The 19,564-nt window shown below is 50.4% G+C and overlaps 1 protein-coding gene and 1 pseudogene across 1 annotated transcript; both read right to left on the bottom strand.

Moving 5' to 3' along the window:
- Window positions 1-3,980: 3,980 nt before the first annotated feature.
- On the bottom strand, window positions 3,981-11,002 carry LOC108931793 (UDP-glucuronosyltransferase 2A1-like). The gene is made up of 6 exons (XM_018747811.1): window positions 10,279-11,002; window positions 9,933-10,081; window positions 8,712-8,843; window positions 5,744-5,831; window positions 5,426-5,645; window positions 3,981-5,177 (listed from the first exon to the last, which is right to left on the bottom strand). The coding sequence occupies exons 1-6, from the start codon at window positions 11,000-11,002 to the stop codon at window positions 4,895-4,897; spliced, it is 1,596 nt and encodes a 531-aa protein (XP_018603327.1). The 3' UTR covers window positions 3,981-4,894.
- Window positions 11,003-12,147: 1,145 nt separating this feature from the next.
- LOC108931794 (receptor-transporting protein 2-like) lies at window positions 12,148-15,579 on the bottom strand (annotated as a pseudogene).
- Window positions 15,580-19,564: the final 3,985 nt, after the last annotated feature.

Consider the following 19,564-nt stretch of genomic DNA (forward strand, 5'->3'; position numbering starts at 1 on the left):
CCAGAGTAATGGCTGAATAAAGGTTGTATCTGGGGATGCTTCTTCTGGAGTTACAATACGTGAATAGTTACACCATAGATGAGCTGGAGAGATCTTGGGCGAAGTGGATCTGGAAAAGGTGGGTTTTCAGACCTTTCTTGAGTTTCCGCAGTTCTGAGTGACAGGGGAAGGTCATTCCACCACAACGGACCCAGAATCGAGAACTTCCGAGCTTTGCCTTTCGTGCGTGAGACCACCAAGCGAGCAGAAGTAGACGAGCAAAGGGGTCTGGCTGGGGTGTACCGGTTGATTAAGTCTTGTAAATAGCTGGGAGCAGTTCTATTGATGTGTTTGTACACAGCAACCACGGTTTTGAATTTGATTTAGGCAGCTATAGGAAGCCAGTGCAGAGAAATGAGTAGAGGAGATACATGGGAGCGCTTTGGCAAATCGAACACAACTCGTGCAACAGCATTCTGTAGAAGATGCAGAGGTTTGATGGCAGTAGCAGGAAGGCCACACAGGAGAGAGTTGCAGTAGTCTAGACGGGAAGTCACCATGGCCTGGACAAGTAGTTGGGTGGAGTCAGGAGTGAGGTAGGGACGGATCCTATGAATATTATACAGGATGTATCTGCAGGACCGGGTTGTGGCTTCAATATGTTGAGAGAATGACAGACTTGCATCGGTCATTACTCCCAGACTCTTAGCAAAGGAGCTAGGCGAAATGAGTGAGTTGTCCAGTTTGATCGAGAGGTCGTGACAGGAGGACAGGCCAGCTGGGAGGTAAAGAATCTCTGTCTTGGAAAGGTTGAGTTGGAGGTGGTGAGCATACATCCATGAAGAGATGTCCGACAGGCAGGCTGCAATGCGTGCGAAGATGTCTGATGCACCAGGTGGAAAGGAGAGGAAGGGCTGGGTATCATCAGCATAGCGGTGATATTTGAATCCATGGGAGGCTATGACCGGACCGAGGGAGGAGGTGTAGATGGAGAAAAGAAGAGGACCCAATACTGAGCCCTGTGGAACACCGGTTGAGAGAGGCAGAGGAGAAGAACGAGAGCTCCGCCAGACCACTTGATAGGATCTGTCAGATAGGTAGGACTCAAACCATTTTAGTGCCACACCTTTGATCCCAAGTTGGTTAAGAGAGGAGAGTAGAATCAGGTGGTTGACCCGTGTCGAATGCTGCAGACAGATCGAGGAGGATGAAGACCGAGGAGAGGGAGGCGGCTCTAGCGGCTTGAAGAGCATCAGACACTGCCAGAGGTGAAATTAGAGCGGTTTTGAAGGCAGCTGGGAAACAGCCAGAGGACAGCAAGAAGTTGATGATCTTAGAGATGAAGGTGGAGAGTTGCGGGGAAATGTTCTGTAGGAGTGACGATGGGATCGAGTCAATCCCTACATCCAGGCAGTAGTACTGACCCTAGGTCAGGTTATAGGCCTGAACATAGAGGTGCTTGGCTCCTTTGTTTTCTGTCACATATGCAGTGCAGAAGACAGTCTCATGGCTATTTCTTTTTACCTGAAAGTCTCAACAAGTACATGTATCACTCAAGTGGGGGGCACTTGTTGGTGCTGTTGGTGGTCCTATTATTATTGCATGTTGTGCTCATATTGTACCGGTATATTATTGTCCTGTGTTTTCCCTGCTTGACACTGAACCATAATCAATTGTTCCATCGTTTTACTTACTGATGGTAGTGTTGAGTTCACTGCCAATATTTCTGATTCTCTGAGAGTGATCAGCACTTCGGTGCACGCAATGTTCTTCTGACAGCTCCTCATTGGTTATATATAGTATATGTACACACACTAGTTATTTGCTGCCATGGTCTATTATCAGTTAGAATTCAGGCATTAATGAAACTCCTGAAATGGTTAAGGGACACGTTCTGTTAAATCACATATACAGGGCAATGAAATGGGCCCTTTAAACTGTTCCATTATTGTTTGTTTGTAGAAGTACACTGTCAGAGGCAAGTGTTAACCTAAGCCTTCAGACACTGACAGCAAGTGCACAGCAGGTGTGATGTCTCTTCTCTAAGAGTAACTGGAAGGGCCTTTGCCCTCTGAGGTTTGAAACTGATTACTTATAATTCTGCATTTCACCATCACTCTTTATAGTATGCAAGTTGACCATGTCTAAAGTTGTGCTGGTAACTTCTTGCGTGTTCATCAGCCCTGACAGCTGTCCTTCGTGGGAACAAAACCTTTAGCTGCAATACTTTGGCCTCCATCTTCATCTGGGCTCTCGCCTGTTGCATTCGTAGTGCGTCTGTACTACGTTCCTTCAATATCTTTCCACTGGAAATTACAGTATATTCACTTTCTGGATAATTCTCTACGGATCAGTGACCATGAGGAGCGCAATCTACAGTACATATAACATGAGTTCGATCATGTTGGTTCTTCTGCCCAGGTCTGAAGGGCAGGTGACTGTAACTCAGCCTCCAATGGGGAAATCTGCTCTCCCAGGAGAAGCTCACACTTGCACTGCAGTGCACCGTCTCTCAGGCTTGGGCCACTTCTTGCACTGGTACCTGCATAAGCTCCTAAACTCTTGATCCATTTAGCAAGTGTTCACCAGTCTGGTATCTCAGATTGGTTCTGTGTCAGAGGAACTGTGATCTGACTGTCACAGGAGACCAGGCTGGAGATGCAGGACGTCAGTACTGTCAGAGTTACCACACTGGTGGAGTGTTCACAGTGACGGAGATCCATATGAAGACCCCCGCCCCCAGTCAGAGTGTGCAGAGGCTACGGCTGGATCATCTGCCAGTATAGAGCAGGAAGAAACAACACTGATGTCCACAATGTCAAAATGACACATTTGATAGTGTGTAGCACAATACAGCTCTCTTTCGCATACACTGATGTTCAGCATCTTAGTAACAGCACCCATCACCCAGTGACACCACACACCCCCAGACCCATTTTATTCCATGGAGTCGCAATGTGGACCTTGTGCACTTCACGAAGGAGACGCTCATATGAACGTAAAAATCACAACAGTTGGGGAATTCTGCTGCAGCTGTGTCCAGTAACAGATTCCCCTCACCTTACGTAACTCATAACAAGTGTCTCGTAAGATGAAGGGTTAAAATCATGCAGCACTTTCAGCAGCTGGACATGAGCAGGAACAGTGACTTTATTTCAGAAAAACTTCTAAATCACTTATAATTCAAACCAGTTTAACAAAGTTCTTTGTGAACATGCGATATACGGTAAAATTCATGCTGTTTGCGTGGACATATACAGGATATACATGGTATTTTAAGTGGAAATGAGTTAAAACATAGGGGGCGCAGTGGGTTGGACCGGGTCCTGCTCTCTGGTGGGTCTGGGGTTCGAGTCCCACTTGGGGTGCCTTGCGGCGGACTGGCGTCCCGTCCTGGGTGTGTCCCCTCCCCCTCTGGCCTTATGCCCTGTGTTGCCGGGTAGGCTCTGATTCCCTGCGATCCCGTATGGGACAAGCGGTTCAGAAAATGTGTGTGTGTGTGTGAGAGTTAAAACATAGTGGTGGGTAAAATGGTGAGAAGGAATACTCAAAAGGAAAGTATAATTACTTTTATAGCACAATTACACATGTACAAGTGAAATCAGTCATCCAAAAATGTTCAGTTATGCCCCTTGAATTCTGGCTGCGGTCTAATAACTCACAGGTTTTACCTTTTCCTCCTGTCATACCCACTTCATGACAGCACATGGGGAACAGGGAATAGCCCGTTTTTTTACAACGTGCTCTCAGGAAAGAAAAGTGCAAAGTAAGAACTCAACAGAGATCCTGCAGCACAGAGCTTTGCTATTGGAATCAGTGTTATATTTATTCATGTAGCTGATGTTTTTCTCCAAAGTGACTTACAATCAGGTATTTCCAACTATTTACTCATTTATACAGCTGGGTAATGTTACTAGAGTAATTAAGGGTAAGTACCCTGCTCAAGGGTACTACAGCTGGAGATCAAATCTGCAACCTCTGGATCCAAAGGCAGTAGCACTAACCACTACGCTACCAGCTGCCCCTATGGTCTAGCCTCCCTTCTGTTTTGAGCCTGACCTCCCCCTCAACCCTTTGAGGAATTTACCTGAATCCAGCAAGAAATCTAAGCAATTTGTCCAGCATAGTGGCTGTCATGGTATTGCTCACCCTGCCCAACTGAGATGTTTACACAAATTAGTCCTGGTAATTAACAAGCGTGTTCTTCATTCATGGGGCCTGTTTTAGTAGTTTAGTTAGAGATATTCCCAGAGACATTTTAAATGCGTTTCAGTGTGAGGTTGCTTGGTATGAGAGAGGGTCCAAGCACAGGGGGGAAGCATACATTCAACTACTGTTAAGGAACTTTAATATAGAACTTGCTTTGTCCCTTTAGTGCCACTGTCATCATTGCGAAGGACAGGACAGGAGACTGGACTCAAATGCAGGTGCTGTATTTACTAAGGTGCAAGACGAAAGAATGGTTGAGGTACAGGCAGGGGTCAGCCAATGTGCAGACATTGTCCAGGGGAATTCGCGATACTCAGAAACCAGGAAGACGAGAACAGGAGGTCAGGGAGCCGGGGGAACGTACGAGGGAACAGGAGCAGGACTAAAGGGAAACAACAAGACTAAGAGACTGCAGGTGGTGTGAGAGCGGTGTCCGAAGTAGGTTCCGCGGTTTGTCCTCTAGCGAGCTGCCCCCCTTATTGCCTGCTGATGATCACCGACAGGTGCAAGGGAGGGGCGTGCCGCCTGGGGCGCGACAGCCACTATTTGACCATCTTTCATAAATATGTGGCTGAATCAGGAATCAGTAGAAAAGTCTACATCTACTACTGCATCTTATCTGTGGGATAATTTGAATGAATGATCACATATGAGTGTTTTTATGTATTCAGTGAATCGCTGAGTTTTTGAGGTTGAGTGAGAAAACTCATTCCTTTTTGGACTTTGTCTTCAAGCTTCTGCAGCACCTCTTGAAACAGCCTCTGCACGTTTTCAGAAGGATGGAAGCAGCCAGCAGAGCAGCAGCCAGTAGCACAGCAAATACATCCAAACAGTAGTACTGATACCAGGTCAGGTTATGGGCCTGAACCCGGAGATGCTTGGCTCCTTTGTTTCGCATCACAAACTCAATCCAGAAGATCGCACGGTCCAGAGGTTTCTCTGGCTGGTCATGATAAAACCGTGACAACCTCATGGCACTTTCTTTGTACCTGAAAGTCCAAACAAGAGGATGTATCTGTCAAGTGGGAGGGGAAGTCTTGCAGTGCAACAAGGCTTTGAAAGAACAAAATTACATGTCTTGTACGGCTTTTGTTCTATACATGTAGTTCATGACAACACATTCATTGCACTGTAAGAGCTGGTGTGTGTGAAGTTAAAGCAGTTTAGTCAAGCATTCGGATTTGTTGATACAGCTGTGTGGTCTGACCAACAACAATGGTATCAGCACAAGGCTTACGATGGGTCCTTGATCACAATGTTGACTGCATCAACCAGGTCTTTGGACTGCATGTTGTAGAGGTCCAGCATGACAGCAGCTCCCTTCGTTACCATGTGGAACAAATTGTCCGGTTGGTCAGCAAACATGGGAATGCCAACCATTGGGACACCATGGTAGATGGCTTCATACAGCCCATTGGTCCCTCCATGTGTAATGAAGGCCCTGGTCTTGGGATGACCTAATGAACACAACAAAACAGAGTGGATCACACTTTGTCAGCAGCTTATGAAAGAGGGTGCCTTCAGATCTGCTTTTTCTGGACCTTCAACACATTACCTAGCAGGTCATTCTGGGGAATCCAATCATAAACCCTGGTGTTGGGGGCCAGTGTCTCAGGCTTCATCCCACTGTAGCCCCAGATCACCTGTCACCAGAACACAGGTGATGGAAGTGGGTTAGAGAGCAAAGGGCTGAAGTCCTAGATGAGCTTGTGCCCATCTTGATGATAGTTGCAATTTCTTTTTCTAAGAAAGCATCCATCAATCCATCTTCCTCGGCTTATCCGGGACCGGGTCGCGGGGGCAGTAGTTCAAGCAGAGCCCCCCAGACTTCCCTCTCCCCGCACACCTCCTCCAGCTCCTCTGGGGGAACCCCAAGGCGTCCCCAGGTCAGCTGTGAGACGTAGTCTCTCCAACGTGTCCTGGGTCTGCCCCGAGGCCTCCTCCCAGTGGGACATGCCCGGAACACCTCCCCAGGGAGGCGTCCAGGAGGCATCCGGAACAGATGCCCAAGCCACCTCAACTGGCTCCTCTCGATGCGGAGGAGCAGCGGCTCTACTCCGAGCCCCTCCCGGGTGACTGAGCTCCTCACCCTATCCCTAAGGGTGTGCCCAGCCACTCTGCGGAGGAAACTCATTTCTGCCGCTTGTATCCGCGGTCTCATTCTTTCCGTCATAATCCAGAGTTCATGACCATAGGTGAGGGTAGGAACGTAGATCGACCGGTAAATTGAGAGCTTCGCTTTATGACTCAGCTCCTTCTTCACCACAACAGACCGGTACAATGACCGCATTACTGCAGACGCCGCACCGATCCGTCTGTCGACCTGCCGCTCCATTTTTCCCTCACTCGTGAACAAGACCCCAAGATACTTAAACTCCTCCACTTGAGGGAGCAACTCCCCCCTAACCCGGAGGGGGCAATCCACCTTTTTCCGACTGAGAACCATGGCCTCGGATTTGGAGGTGCTGATTCTCATCCCCGCCGCTTCGCACTTGGCTGCAAACCTCTACAGTGCACGCTGTAAGTCTTGATTCGATGAAGCCAACAGGACCACATCGTCCGCAAAAAGCAGAGACGAGATCCTGCGATCACCAAAACAGACACCCTCCGTTCCCTGGCTGCGCCTAGAAATTCTGTCCATGAAGATAATGAACAGAATCGGTGACAAAGGGCAGCCCTGGCGGAGTCCAACATGTACCAGGAACAGGTCTGACTTACTGCCGGCAATGCGAACCAAGCTCCTGCTCCGGTCATACAGGGAACGAACAGCCCGTAGCAGCAAGCCCTGAACCCCATAATCCCGAAGTACCCCCCACAGGATGCCACGAGGGACACGGTCGAATGCCTTCTCCAGGTCCACAAAACACATATAGATTGGTTGGGCAAACTCCCATGAACCCTCCAACACCCTAGTGAGGGTATGGAGCTGGTCCAGTGTTCTACGGCCAGGGCAAAAAACCGCATTGCTCCTCCTGAATCCGAGGTTCGACTATCGGTCGGATTCTCCTCTCCAGTACCCCGGCATAGACTTTCCCAGGGAGGCTAAGGAGTGTGATCCCCCTATAGTTGGAACACAATCTCCGGTCCCCCTTCTTAAAAAGAGGGACCACCACCCCGGTCTGCCAGTCCAGAGGCACTGTTCCCGAGCTCCACGCAATGCTGCAGAGGCGTGTCAGCCAAGACAGCCCCACAACATCCAGAGACTTGAGAAACTCAGGGCGGATCTCATCCACCCCCGGAGCCTTGCCACCGAGGAGTTTTTTGACTGCCTCAGCAACTTCAGCCAGGGTAATGGACGAGTCCCCCTCCGAGTCCCTAGCCTCAGCTTCCTCTACGGAAGGCGTGTCGGGGGATTGAGGAGATCCTCAAAGTACTCCTTCCACCGCCCGAGGACATCCTCAGTTGAGGTCAGCAGCGCACCACTTCCGCTGTAAACAGTGTTGGCGGAACACTGCTTCCCCCTTCTGAGTCACCGGATGGTTTGCCAGAATCTCTTTGAGGCCGACCGAAAGTCTTCCTCCATGGCCTCACCGAACTCCTCCCAGGCCCGAGTTTTTGCCGCGGCGACTGCCAGAGCTGCATTCTGTCTGGCCCGCTGGTACCCGTCAGCTGCTTCAGGAGTCCCATGAGCTAGCCAGGCCCAAAAGAACTCCTTCTTCAGCTTGACGGCATCCCTTACCTCCGGTGTCCACCACCGTGTTCGGGGATTGCCGCTGCGACAGGCGCCGGAGACTTTATGGCCGCAGCTCCGAACCGCTGCCCCGACAATGGAGGTGTGGAACATAGTCCATTCGGACTCAATGTCCCCAGTCTCCCTCGTGACCTGGTTGAAGCTCTGTCAGAGGTGGGAGTTGAAGACCTCTCTGACAGGGGCCTCCGCCAAACATTCCCAACAGACCCTCACTATGCGTTTGGGCCTGCCAGGTCTGTCCAGCTTTTCCCCCGCCATCGAATCCAACTCACCACCAGGTGGTGATCCGTTAACAGCTCAGCCCCTCTCTTCACCCGAGTGTCCAAGACATATGGCCGAAGATCAGAAGAAACGACTACAAAGTCGATCATCGACCTCCAACACATGGCGGCTGAACGGGGGGGCTATTAATAAGCCCACACCCGCCTGCCGCCTCTCATCCTGGGCAACGCCAGAATAGTGGAGAGTCCACCCTTGGTCGAGAAGAGTGGTTCCAGAACCCAAGCTGTGAGTGGAAGTGAGCCCAACTATATCTAGACAGTATCTCTCAACCTCCTGCACTAGCTCAGGCTCCTTCCCCGCCAGTGAGGTGACATTCCAAGTACCAAAAGCCAGAGTTGGCGCCCGAGGTTTGGGTCGGCCGGGCACTCGGCCCCGACCACCGCCCAAATCACAACGCACCGGCCCCTTACGGCCTCTCCGGCAGGTGGTGAGCCCACTGAAGATCTAAGAAAGCAAATGACAACTAACTTTACAGATACTGTAAAAATAGACTGGTATTGATACTTGATGGATGTTCTTGTTTTCAGAGGTAAGAGTGCGTGACACCAACCTTCTGTGGAATCTGTCCCAGTGCTGAGGCAATCATGTTTGCCTTTTCTCGAGTGAGGTCCTCTACCATTGTTCCCAACGAGAACACCACAATCCCATCATCTCCTGAGCTCTGCGCAAACTCTTCCATGTCCTGGAAGCACAAGTCTCAGATCAGACAACGGGGTTAAGATCACGTTCATTAAAATTGCATTTGTGGTTCAGCTATTCTCTGTGATACACACCCGTCCTAAATGCTACAGGAAGTGTTACAAGCTTTTACACACACTTCCGAAACCCTGAACTGCAACATGCGCATGAGCTTTCGGCACTTGCGGCTACTCTGCTTGTGTCTGAACTGAGTCAACGGGCGGAAAAGAAGAACACCTTTCAGCCTGGGACAAGTCACACCTCTTTTCAGCTGCTCTGAGACATTTCACAATAAGAGTTCAGCCCTGCTTAGTACATTTATTAGCACTGAGTCGTTTAGCAAGCGTATTTTTCCAAAGTCCATTTCACCAGCAGGCGGTGGAATGCAGAGACACAGCTCTCGAAGTGCAGTCACACTGTCTGACGTCTCTGCTCGAACAACACACATGACGTACAGAGTTGGAAGAGTAGAACATTTTAAAAGAGAACAGTAACAATAGCAGTACATGAGTAGCAGCATATAGCATTGATAGGAAGTACAAAGGTACTAGTGATGATATCGTGTAAATTTACGGAGTAGAAAGGAGATCCTGAGAGAAGAAAATGTGAATACTTTAATGTGTATATTGGTACAATTCATTAAAAATCTACATAACGTTACACATGACCTGGTAAATCAGTTATGTCAACAGACTCAAAGTTGGGAGTCTGAAGATGTTTCACTAACACTTGGAATGTCTTGGTGTGTCTTGTGTGTCTTGGACAAAAGCAGCAGCTAAATGATGCACTCCAAACGGTCAGTGAGGACACATTTTTGTAAATGGTGCTGTATCTGCTCTCAACAATATGGTTCTTGATGCCTGGAAATCATTTCTTTCTCATCCCAGGGGAAGAAAGCCATTGCTAGGCTCGCTTGGAATTACCTGTGTTCACTTTGGACTGAGCGTGAATCCAAGGCTACATTCACACGGCAAAAGGGTGCTGGACTGCGCCACACACAACTTTGATGGTTTCAAAATGCATAGGCAAGTCAGGAAATATCATGTTGTTAATTCAGGGTTACGTTAGACTAGGTCATCATATCTGCACTCACAGCAGGCAGCGGGTTAGAAGGTTTGCAGTGAAGACCTCCTACAAACTGGAAGTTGGGTAACAAAGGTCGCGGGTAATCAAAGTCCCAGTTGGTGCGTATCAACCACAAGTCGGCTTTGCCCATGACCTCGCATGCTGTCGTAGGTTTCCCTGCCAAAATACAGTGCAGGTTAGTGACATTACAAGTGCAAAACTTCATGTCTTATTGTCCAGTGAATGTTGTCTGCAGCTGGCAGAACTCTACATGGACTATATCAAAATTCAGACTAACATAGTTTGCTAAAAATTCTTAGTCATTTCAGACATCCTTTAGTGAGTTTGAGAAAAAGGTAATGTTCGAATCTTACCCAAAATCTCACTGTAGTAGTGATCCCAGTTGACCGTTGTGTGAATGTAAAAAAGGAGGGAATGAAACGTATAGAGCAGCACATTCTTGAGTCTTTGCACAAAGCTCATGCGGTCTGAGAACTGCACAGGAGAAGCAGGAACATAAGAGGCCGGAGTTGGAAGTTGCCCACAAAACCTTTCTATGGTGTATCCGAAGGAAAACCTCAGGGAGAAGATCAACGGGATCCCCAGCACTTGTGCCAGCAGGTCGCCGCACTGCACCATGGGGTCAACAAGCAGACCCTCGTACTGGGTTCTCCTCAGCTTGTCCTGCAGCTTACTGTTACGGAGCATAGCATCGCAGATCTCCTTCTGCAGAACTGTGGCTTTCTCCATCACCTCCTTCACCTTAAAAAAAGTGTCCAGCAAGGAGGCATTTTGTGTCTTATGCATCCAAAAGTTAATCATCTCTTGGGAAACACTGTGCATCTCAGACTTGCTGAAAGGCACTTGGAGAACCTCAAAGTTGAAGTTCTCATTCTTCCTGTAGTCCACTGTGGGTGAGGCTGTGCTGACCAGCACCGTGATGCTGTGGTTGCGCTTCACCAGCTCTTCTACGATGGCTTGCATGTTGATCCAGTGGCTGTACTCCCCAGGAAGGACCAGGACATTCCCAGCGAGTGACATCGCACATCCACACAGGATGAGCAAAGGTACAAACTGTAAGAGGCTTGAAGGACTCATGATAACCGTGTTATTTGAACGCTGGACGGAAAGCTCATGAAACACTCACAGTGATGTTGAAGAACACTATTTGTAGAGTTTTACTTCCCTCTTGAAGGTTCATGAGGACTCCACCTGAGACACGGAACCAAAACCTCTACCACCAGGCATGAGCAGGTGCTCCTGATCGAACAAAGTCAACAAGTGGAAATTATACAATCGTATTCGCAGGATCTGAGGAGCAGCCTGATCGTTGATACTTTTTCTCCCCGTGCTGGTGGTGAGACCTTTGCACCATGATCATTTGGGCAAAGTTCCTACATTGACATTGTGTGATTCGTTTGCACATCCTGGGTGGCTCCACCTTCCTGCCTACAGAACATACAAGTGTGATAAGTCCTTTGTCTGCACTTCGCTCCCCGGTGATTTTTTGCTGAATATTCCGCATGCTCTGTCTGAAAACATAGTATCTCTCACTTTTGTGTTAGAGAAACACTCCCTCCAATGTGAAGACATAACATCTAGTATGCCAGTAACCATCTCAAAACTCACCTCTTTCAAACTCATTTATCCGCAGATCTCTTCAGAGCCCGATAAACGTGTAAGGGGTTATTTGAATAATTTTGTCATTAGAAATTGTAGAAGAATTGATAAAGCTTTATGCAGCTACTCGTGTGACATACACTGGTTCATATGGTGGAATGTGGTGACAAATTCTCTGTACTTCAGAATCACGCATCTCGTCTTCTGTTGGTACATTTTCCTCCGAGATGTACAGTAAGTCGCTTTGGAGAAAAGCGTTTATTGAATGAATCAGTGTAAATGTATCAGTTTTGTGTCGGAGAAAGACCCCCTCCAGGTTGAAGACATAGCACCTAGTAGTTTTGTGATAACAAGTGAGACCTGTTTTATTCAAATTATACAGGATTTGCTCAGCTGAGGAAGCGAGGAGAGACGAAGCTGAAGATTTCATCTCACCTGGTCTTTGTTGGCACAGAAACATGAGACGCAGAGTCAGGAAAGTTCAATTCACAGATTTACCAGTAGGTTTGGCATTGGAAAATACATCTCAGAAAGAATACATGAATTAAGGTGCAAAATGAAGGGGCGTCTGAAAAAAAAAGAAACTTGAGCTTTAAACGACAGTCCACCGTGGAGGATCCTCTTGTTCAGCAAACCGGATCCTCCAGCGCCTCCTGCTGACACCAAGGCACCTGCGGCTGCTCTCAGAGCGACCGTCTCAGCTTCGGCCTCTAGTCTTCCTGGCAACAGATGCCCTGAGTGCAGGCCTCTCACAGCTGGCTCTCGTATGGTTTGCTCCACACCTTCTCTCTACAGTCGGACCCAAAGTCTCCGTCCTCCTCCCGTTCGCCATAGCAGTTCTTCCTGATCTTGTGGAAAAGTCTGAGCAGGGCCTGCTGCACCTTGTTCGGGGAGAACCCCGGAGCGGCGGCACGCCTGGCCGAAGGGCCGCATGAGGACGGTGCCTCGGTCGGAGCGCAGGCGGTAGCGAAAGAGCACGACGACCCGGGCGGAGGGCCAGTATTTGTAACAGGAGCCGCATCGAAACCTGCAAATGGAGCGCAGAAGAGCAGCACCTCAACAAAACAGACTGAGAGCAGCACAACCCCAGGGTGCTCAAGAGCTCAAGAGCTGGAGGGCAGCGGACCGCAGGGGCTGAGCAGAGTGCTCCAGGTCCCGGGTCACCCATCCAGGGATGAGGAGTCTCCAGAGAAGCAGCAGCTTCAGTGTCAAGTGTGATGGAGGCAGCGGAGCCACGTCCACATTGTACTCTGTCAATTTGGACCCAGGAGCTTTGAGTCCCACAGAGGACGGCGAGCGCCACGTAGAAAGCATGTGTGCAACCCAGCAGAGTGTGTTTGGTACTGCTAATGCGGAAAAATGTGGTACATAAAGTGGCTACTTGCGGAGGACCTATGCGTACCTGCTGCTCGAACCCCTCATGTAAAAGGAGCTGCTCCGCAGCGTTTGCCGCGCTTCGTTTACCGTGCTTCATTCACCACGCTTCGTTCCCGTGCACAGCCGGCGATGGGACTGTGCTGCTGGGCGGCTCCAGGTGTCGCTGACTCACCGGTGAGATTCCAGCCACAAGCCAGATGGAAAAATGTGAAACAAAATAAAGTAGAAGCAAAGTGGTAAAACACTGAGCAAAGTGAGAAAGCAAGAGGCAGATAAAAATATGAAATATTAATGTGTGCATTAATTTATTTTTAACTCCATTTGTGCTCTACTTCATCAATAAACTCTTTATCTTCTATAGTTTTATTACTTCATTACACAACGTGTTGTTTTCCCACACTCACCTCTGTCTCAGTCAGATTAATGATTATTGCATGACGAGTATACTTTTCATGCGACGTTCCTCGTCCTCCACGCGCTACGGCCAGTCGCCTCATTCGATTGCGGGGACAAAACATCTGTTGTCCAACTTAAAGGGCTGCGGACAAACTGTGCTGTTAAAGGGATGTTTAAGCTGCTGTCACTGGTTTTCATACGTTTGCTAGAAGTGTCCTATGTGCCAGTGTCCAGCACAAAGGTCGTATCTTTTCGGGAGCAGTCCCGATTCTATGGTGGACTGGCAGTTTCCCAGGACGAAAACAGAGAAACGGCGACTAACTTTCCGTGGATGCAGTGACAGTAAACCTTCCATCCCCGTTTACTCTCCTCCTTGCTGAGCTCCTCCTGCAGGCTGTAGTTGAAGTGGAAGGCCCAGCTGTCGTCATATTCCAGCTCGTCTTCCAGCAGGTCATAGAAGGCATCCGTTCAAAGGGAGGGGGTCCAGTCTGCGGATCAGGGCCCAAAAACATCCAGGACACCTTGGTCACTCTTCTCATACTGTTGTTCCATGGTGTCATTTATAGACTTTGAAAGAGGCGTTTAACAGTAAAGCTTTTAAAGGAAAAAGAGCCCAGAAATCAGTGGTGCACAAAGGGTACGGACCTCGTGCCAGGAGTCCCTGAAACCCTGATCAAATGTAACATTCGACTATAGTGATTAATGCAAAATAAGGACATGTGTCAAGGTGGGGTATTAGAGTGCTTCTTTTACTCTTTACTCTACTTTTACTTCTTTTACTAATTGTCATCATGTGTGGAGTTACAGCACTTTCAGTTCATGGGAAGTAACAGCAAGCAGAACTAATAATGTAACGGCAGGAGCCACAAGTATCAGAGCAGGAGGCTGTGTTTCAGTAGGTGTTTGGTGTGCTTTCCATCTGGGCTCAAGAGTTCACTGGAGGGCTCGTACCCCCTCTCGAGTGGGCATCTTGAACCCCCGTTTGGAGCACTAGGAGCTGGACGTGGGTTGGTGGTGAGCCGGACGTGGGCCGGACATGGGCTGGACGCGAGCTGGACGTCGGCTGGACGTGAGCTGGACGTCGGCTGGACACGGGCTGGACGTGGGCCGGACATGGGCTGGACGCGAGCTGGACGTCGGCTAGACACGGGCCGGACGTGGGCTAGACACAAGCTGGACGTCGGCTGGACACGAGCTGGACGCGAGCTGGACGTGGGCTGGTGGTGAGCTGGATGTGGGCTGGACGTGAGCTTTTGTGCAGGACACTGAGTTTGCAGCATGGAGCAGCGCGGCACAGCGTTCACACGTGAGCTTTCTGTTGCGACAGGAGTGAATTATACTGAGAAATGGACGAACCAATAGCAGCTGAAACCGGAAGCAAGTGAGAAAATTCACAGGAGATGGTTTTTCGCTCCACAGGAGAGACAAAGAGTTGTTAGATATGGAAATCATGCGCCACTTTACTCAGTTGTACTGAAACGAGGACATTAACTGGACATCGATATGAAACCCACATGTCACACGTCTGGGTAACAATGATGTGCTCTTCCAAAACCGCGGTACAGCAACCTTCGTTGCGTCCTTGTGTCCTTTCCCCTCACCTCCTTGATGGCAGGACCCTCGGCGACCTTCTCTTGCGCTTTATGTTCTTCCAGACACACTTTGTAACCTCTGTCAGGATCTCTGTGTCCCTGCTGGCTGTTGTATCTGCTCAAAAGTGTAAACAACAACAACAACCTGTGTGTGTGTGTGTGTTTATTATGTTGTTGGGAAAAGTGTTGTGGCTACAGTCAAGTGTAGAAATAGCCAGGAGTGTTGAAGGCAGTTGAACAGTGGGGCGTGTTGTGAATTATGAGCATGTGAAGACATGGCCCAGCAGCCCCTACCCCGCAGTGAACAGTGTTACCTGCTACATGGACTGACGTGACGAGTGGAAAAGGAGCTTCGTGAGCTTTATACCCCCCCCATGTTTTCCATTGCGCTACATTTATAACCCTCCTCCACAACAGTCAGTGATCGGACACGTCTGCAGCGAGGGATCTGCCCAGAGTCTGGCAAACATACAGCACATGTTCAGTGCGACTCTGCGCGCGCGCGTGTGTGTGCGTGCCTACAAAAGCATGTGTTTGGGCTGAAACGGAAGACGCGATTCGCTCCCGCGGCACAGAGCAGCAACCGGTCCACTCGCAGTCCGAGAGGCTCGACGCTGCGCTGCGCACAACTCGCACAGCGCTGCTGATGCACAGGTGCGGACGGATGCGCGCTGGCTCACGCTCGTACATACCGATCTTCTTATGCACATGGCACAAGCTATAACATATTTGGGAGAAAAACTAATGAAATTGTGCGCTTGAAATGACTCAGGTCCTAGAGGGGTGAATTTTCACTCTTACTCTGTGGGTGGGGTCACACACCGCAATGACAGCGTGCGGCACGGCCTCGGCGACACTCACTCCGCCATGTGCTCACCTGGAGGGTCACTTACCCGTGAGCTGAGTGTCCACCGGCAGTAGGAAAGGAACCTGGGGCAAAGCGCTAACCCTCCCCCATTCCACACACACACACACACACACACACACACACGCACAGAGTTACAGCACTGAGGGCCTGACTCCGGCGCACTCGCTCATCGCTACACTGTAATACAGAGTGTGTAGAGCGTGTAGGGTCCGCTGCGCACTTACTCATCACTAGAGTACAGTAGGCAGTCGCTCACTTGGCTACTATAGAGCACCTGGAAGCTCAGTGATACGTGAGTTTAGTGGCCTCACTTGTCTTTATGGTCTGATGATAACAGTTTCCGATGAAACGCTCTTGATTCCACGGTAGAAGTAGAGCGTGTTCATTCTAGACATACTGCTATAGAGGCTCCGCGCTCAGTCTTGGTAAAGCACGTTCTTCGGCAGCTAATCTTAGAATGAAAGCTTGACATCACGTAACGATAATGACACGTATCACACAAATAACAGCAGGGGTGGAACGAAAGCCAGCGTTTCCTGTGGCCCTTAAGGGTCGGGACGATACCAGCCTGTGGTGGAGACCGGATGAGGGTGACGCCCAGAGCGCTACAATCAGGCCGCCTGCAGTCTTGGAACCCGAAGGGCCGTCGGAGCGTCGCACGCCGGAGGAACGACGCCTCGGAGCGGTTCTAGATTCCTCGGAGTGACTCAGAATGTGTCCCTGCTTCGTCCTTGAGGGCTGCGCCTGGAATGTCAAAGGCGGAGAAGGGTGTCAAGGTGCTGCTCACAGAGCACGTTGCGCACACGGCGCATGCCCAGTGACACACAGATCACTTCTCCAGGCACGAGAAAAGAGGCACTGGTTCAACTGGTTTGTGCAAATGGGATGGGCCAACCGACCAGTAGCACACCTGTCTCCTGTTCAGACACTGCTTTGTTCTCCCGTTCACCCGCTGGAGCGAAAACGATCCGCGTTCCACTGCCAAACACTACCGCAGACTCGCAAACTCCGCCGGTGCAAAATCCAGTCCAAGGTGTCATACATGCGTCATACGTGTGCTGGGTATGGGGTCGTGTCTCCTCTGGGTGATGGATGTGTGGAGGTGAGAAAGGAAGGGCTCTGAAGGATCTTCAGTCCAAGGTGTCATACATGTGTCATACATGTGTCGTACGTGTGAATGTTGTTCTGCACTTGACGCGCTACAGGTGTTCCTCGCAGGAGGGCCAAGTTGCGATCGGAGGGACTACGAAGGGTCTACGAGATCCTACGTTTTTCCAACCCCTTTTCTCTACAGAGAGCACCGTCACCGCAGTAAAGAGAGCGGGATCCTGTTTTCGCAACGTGGCCTCACACACAGCAGTGTGCTGGAGCGTGAACCTGGGAGCACGGGACTCACTGCTGGGAGTTTACATGTCAGATGTGTAGTGCTTTCCACAAACAAATGTGGCGTGAGTGCGGTGCAGGGTGTGGGTGGTGGGTCCTCCTCTCCTCTCCCCCAAAGTGCAGGTTCCCTTCCAGCCACTCCGCTTCCATTGATCCAGGCCACCCTTTGCACCTTTCCATGGATGAGGAAGCACTTCCTGTTTGGACTATGGACAGCTGTGAGTCAGCAGTGTGGACGTGTGGGGAAGGCGGTGCGATGGTAGGTAAAGATGTCCAGGGTGTGGCTGGAGCTCTGTGAAGCAGCTGCGAGCTGTGCGGACGCATTCCTGGGGGCAGCCGCACCCTGCCGAGTGCCGTAAGCCCCTCCTGCGCACGAGTGCCATGCACCTGAGTGGTTGCCAAGCGAGTTCAAAAACATACAAAGGAAAAGCGGTAGTGAAGCGGCCAGGCGCGCGCACATGCGCGCGCACACACACACACACACACACACAGAATGCTCTTTGTTAAAACTGTAGAGGGCAACACAGGAACACGACTTGTCCCAGCAGCTCCGCTGACATCATTAACTAAAGGATCTGATCTCAGCCAAGTGTGGGATGATCTCAAGTAGCTGCACACACATGGCACACGCATGTCATATGTGCCCCAACAAATGTTACTGCTCTGCCGCGTTTTTAACCCACTGTGTTTTCGCTGTACACAAAAAGGTACCGAGCAGAACGCAGAACCCCGTGCTTTGCCGTTTTGTAAGTACTTTGTACCACGTTTGGGTAATTTCAGTAGCTTCACTAAACACATATTGATGCTCAACACTGAAACACGTGAGCAGGATGTAAAAATGCAGCGAAACAGGGCAGCGAGTGTGTGCTTGATGTGCGTGTCCTCTGTGTCCCTCCACCTGTGCGCACCTGGGCTGGAGGCGCGAAGGCGCCCAGGGCGAAGAGTCAGTTGTCAGCCATGAGAGAAGAAGATAGGGCTGGGCGTGGCTTTGTACCTTGTTTTACTGCGGCGGCTTAGAGCAGACAGCGCTTGCCACGGCAGGCCCTTATGAAACGCTCGCTAAATGACTGTAGTCTTTGCTGAATGAGTGTACAGCTTGTGTGTGTCGTTGCTGCGCGTAAGAGCGGCGAGCGGTTCGAAGGCTCCGCCCACTCGGCGAGCGCGACACGGGGCGCCCTGTTAATGCCGAGGCCTGTTTTGTCAACAGCGCGTTTGTGTTGGAGCTGAGAGACTGCAAGATCTGCGCTGTCTGGCTGAGCGAGGACACATTGTAACAACAACAATAATAATGTAAATGAACGATTAATAAACTCATAATAACAATCACACGTCATTGATCCCGGTGGATCGTAGGAGGAAACCAGCCACAGAACTGGTCGCTCCATAGAAGCCTCCTAGGAAAAGAAAAGAAAGAAAAAATAAATTAAAGATAAATCACTGTCACTCCAGACTAAGGCGTTCACTTGTGAGCGAATCAGTCCGGCAGTGTTGCGGCACTGAAGATCCTTCAGAGCCCTTCCTTTCTCACCTCCACACATCCATCACCCAGAGGAGACGCGACCCCATACCCAGCACATGTACCTCGTACCGCTGGTTTCGCCCTGCACCTCGTCCCTCGGGCCTCTGGGCCGTCGGGGTGTTTCTTTCACAAAAATGTGGACGGGGAGTAAAGGACAGCGTTGTGTAAGGAGCTGGTATTTCGGTCAAAACCGGAATTTGCACCAGAAGGCGACGGCACAAAAACGAGCACAACTCGCTCGTGTCGCTAAGAGAAAATTGCGATGCCCACTGAGTAAATACCAGCAAACATGACATCGATATCATTTTCGTAATAAAAGCAAACATTCGTGCGCTGATTTCGCAGAGCTGCTGCTCCAGCCCAGGGTATGAAAAGCATCCTTGATATTTTAATTGTTTTGCGGCGACGCCTGGCTGCGCACGTCCCGGTCGGGAGACGGCCGCAGCGCCGAGAAAGGGCACGGCAGGGCTACTCTTCTCACCAAGGCCAGGCGAAGACGAGGTCAGGTGAGGTCAGGCGAGGAGAGGTCCTACAGCCTCCTGCAGTGCATCGGAGCCCCTGCCAGGCCAGGTCAGGTTTGAATGCCACCTCCTGCTCTAGTACCCGTGAGGAAGGCAAGGTTCTCACCCTCAGCCGCTGCACCAAAAGGACAAAAAAAGAAAAGCCCCCCCCCCCCCCGGTGCACAAATGGGTAAACGGTCGTAGGCAGAGCGAGCCGCTTCGGACACGAGCATCGGGCGAACGAATTGGAGCTGAGGACGGCAGCAGGGCGGAGCGGCGGAGAGGCCGGGGGCCTCCCGCCAGCGTTCTGGTCTCAGGGGCCCCGGACGGCGGCTGCGGGTTCGAATGCCGGGGGGAGGTGGCGTCGCCCACCTCGAACACGGCGCGAGCCTAAGAGAGCGCTG

This window comes from Scleropages formosus, chromosome 23, assembly GCF_900964775.1.
Source record: "Scleropages formosus chromosome 23, fSclFor1.1, whole genome shotgun sequence".
In the NCBI taxonomy this organism is placed as follows: Eukaryota; Metazoa; Chordata; class Actinopteri; order Osteoglossiformes; family Osteoglossidae; genus Scleropages; species Scleropages formosus.

Excerpts from the sequence above, each read along its gene's own strand:
- LOC108931793 (XM_018747811.1), bottom strand. The coding sequence starts at position 11,002 with ATGAGTCCTTCAAGCCTCTTACAGTTTGTACCTTTGCTCATCCTGTGT. Across the intron at positions 8,844-9,932 it reads CTTCTAACCCGCTGCCTGCT|GACATGGAAGAGTTTGCGCA; the intron begins GTGAGTGCAGAT and ends TTGTGCTTCCAG. Across the intron at positions 5,832-8,711 it reads TGGGACAGATTCCACAGAAG|GTGATCTGGGGCTACAGTGG; the intron begins GTTGGTGTCACG and ends TTCTGGTGACAG.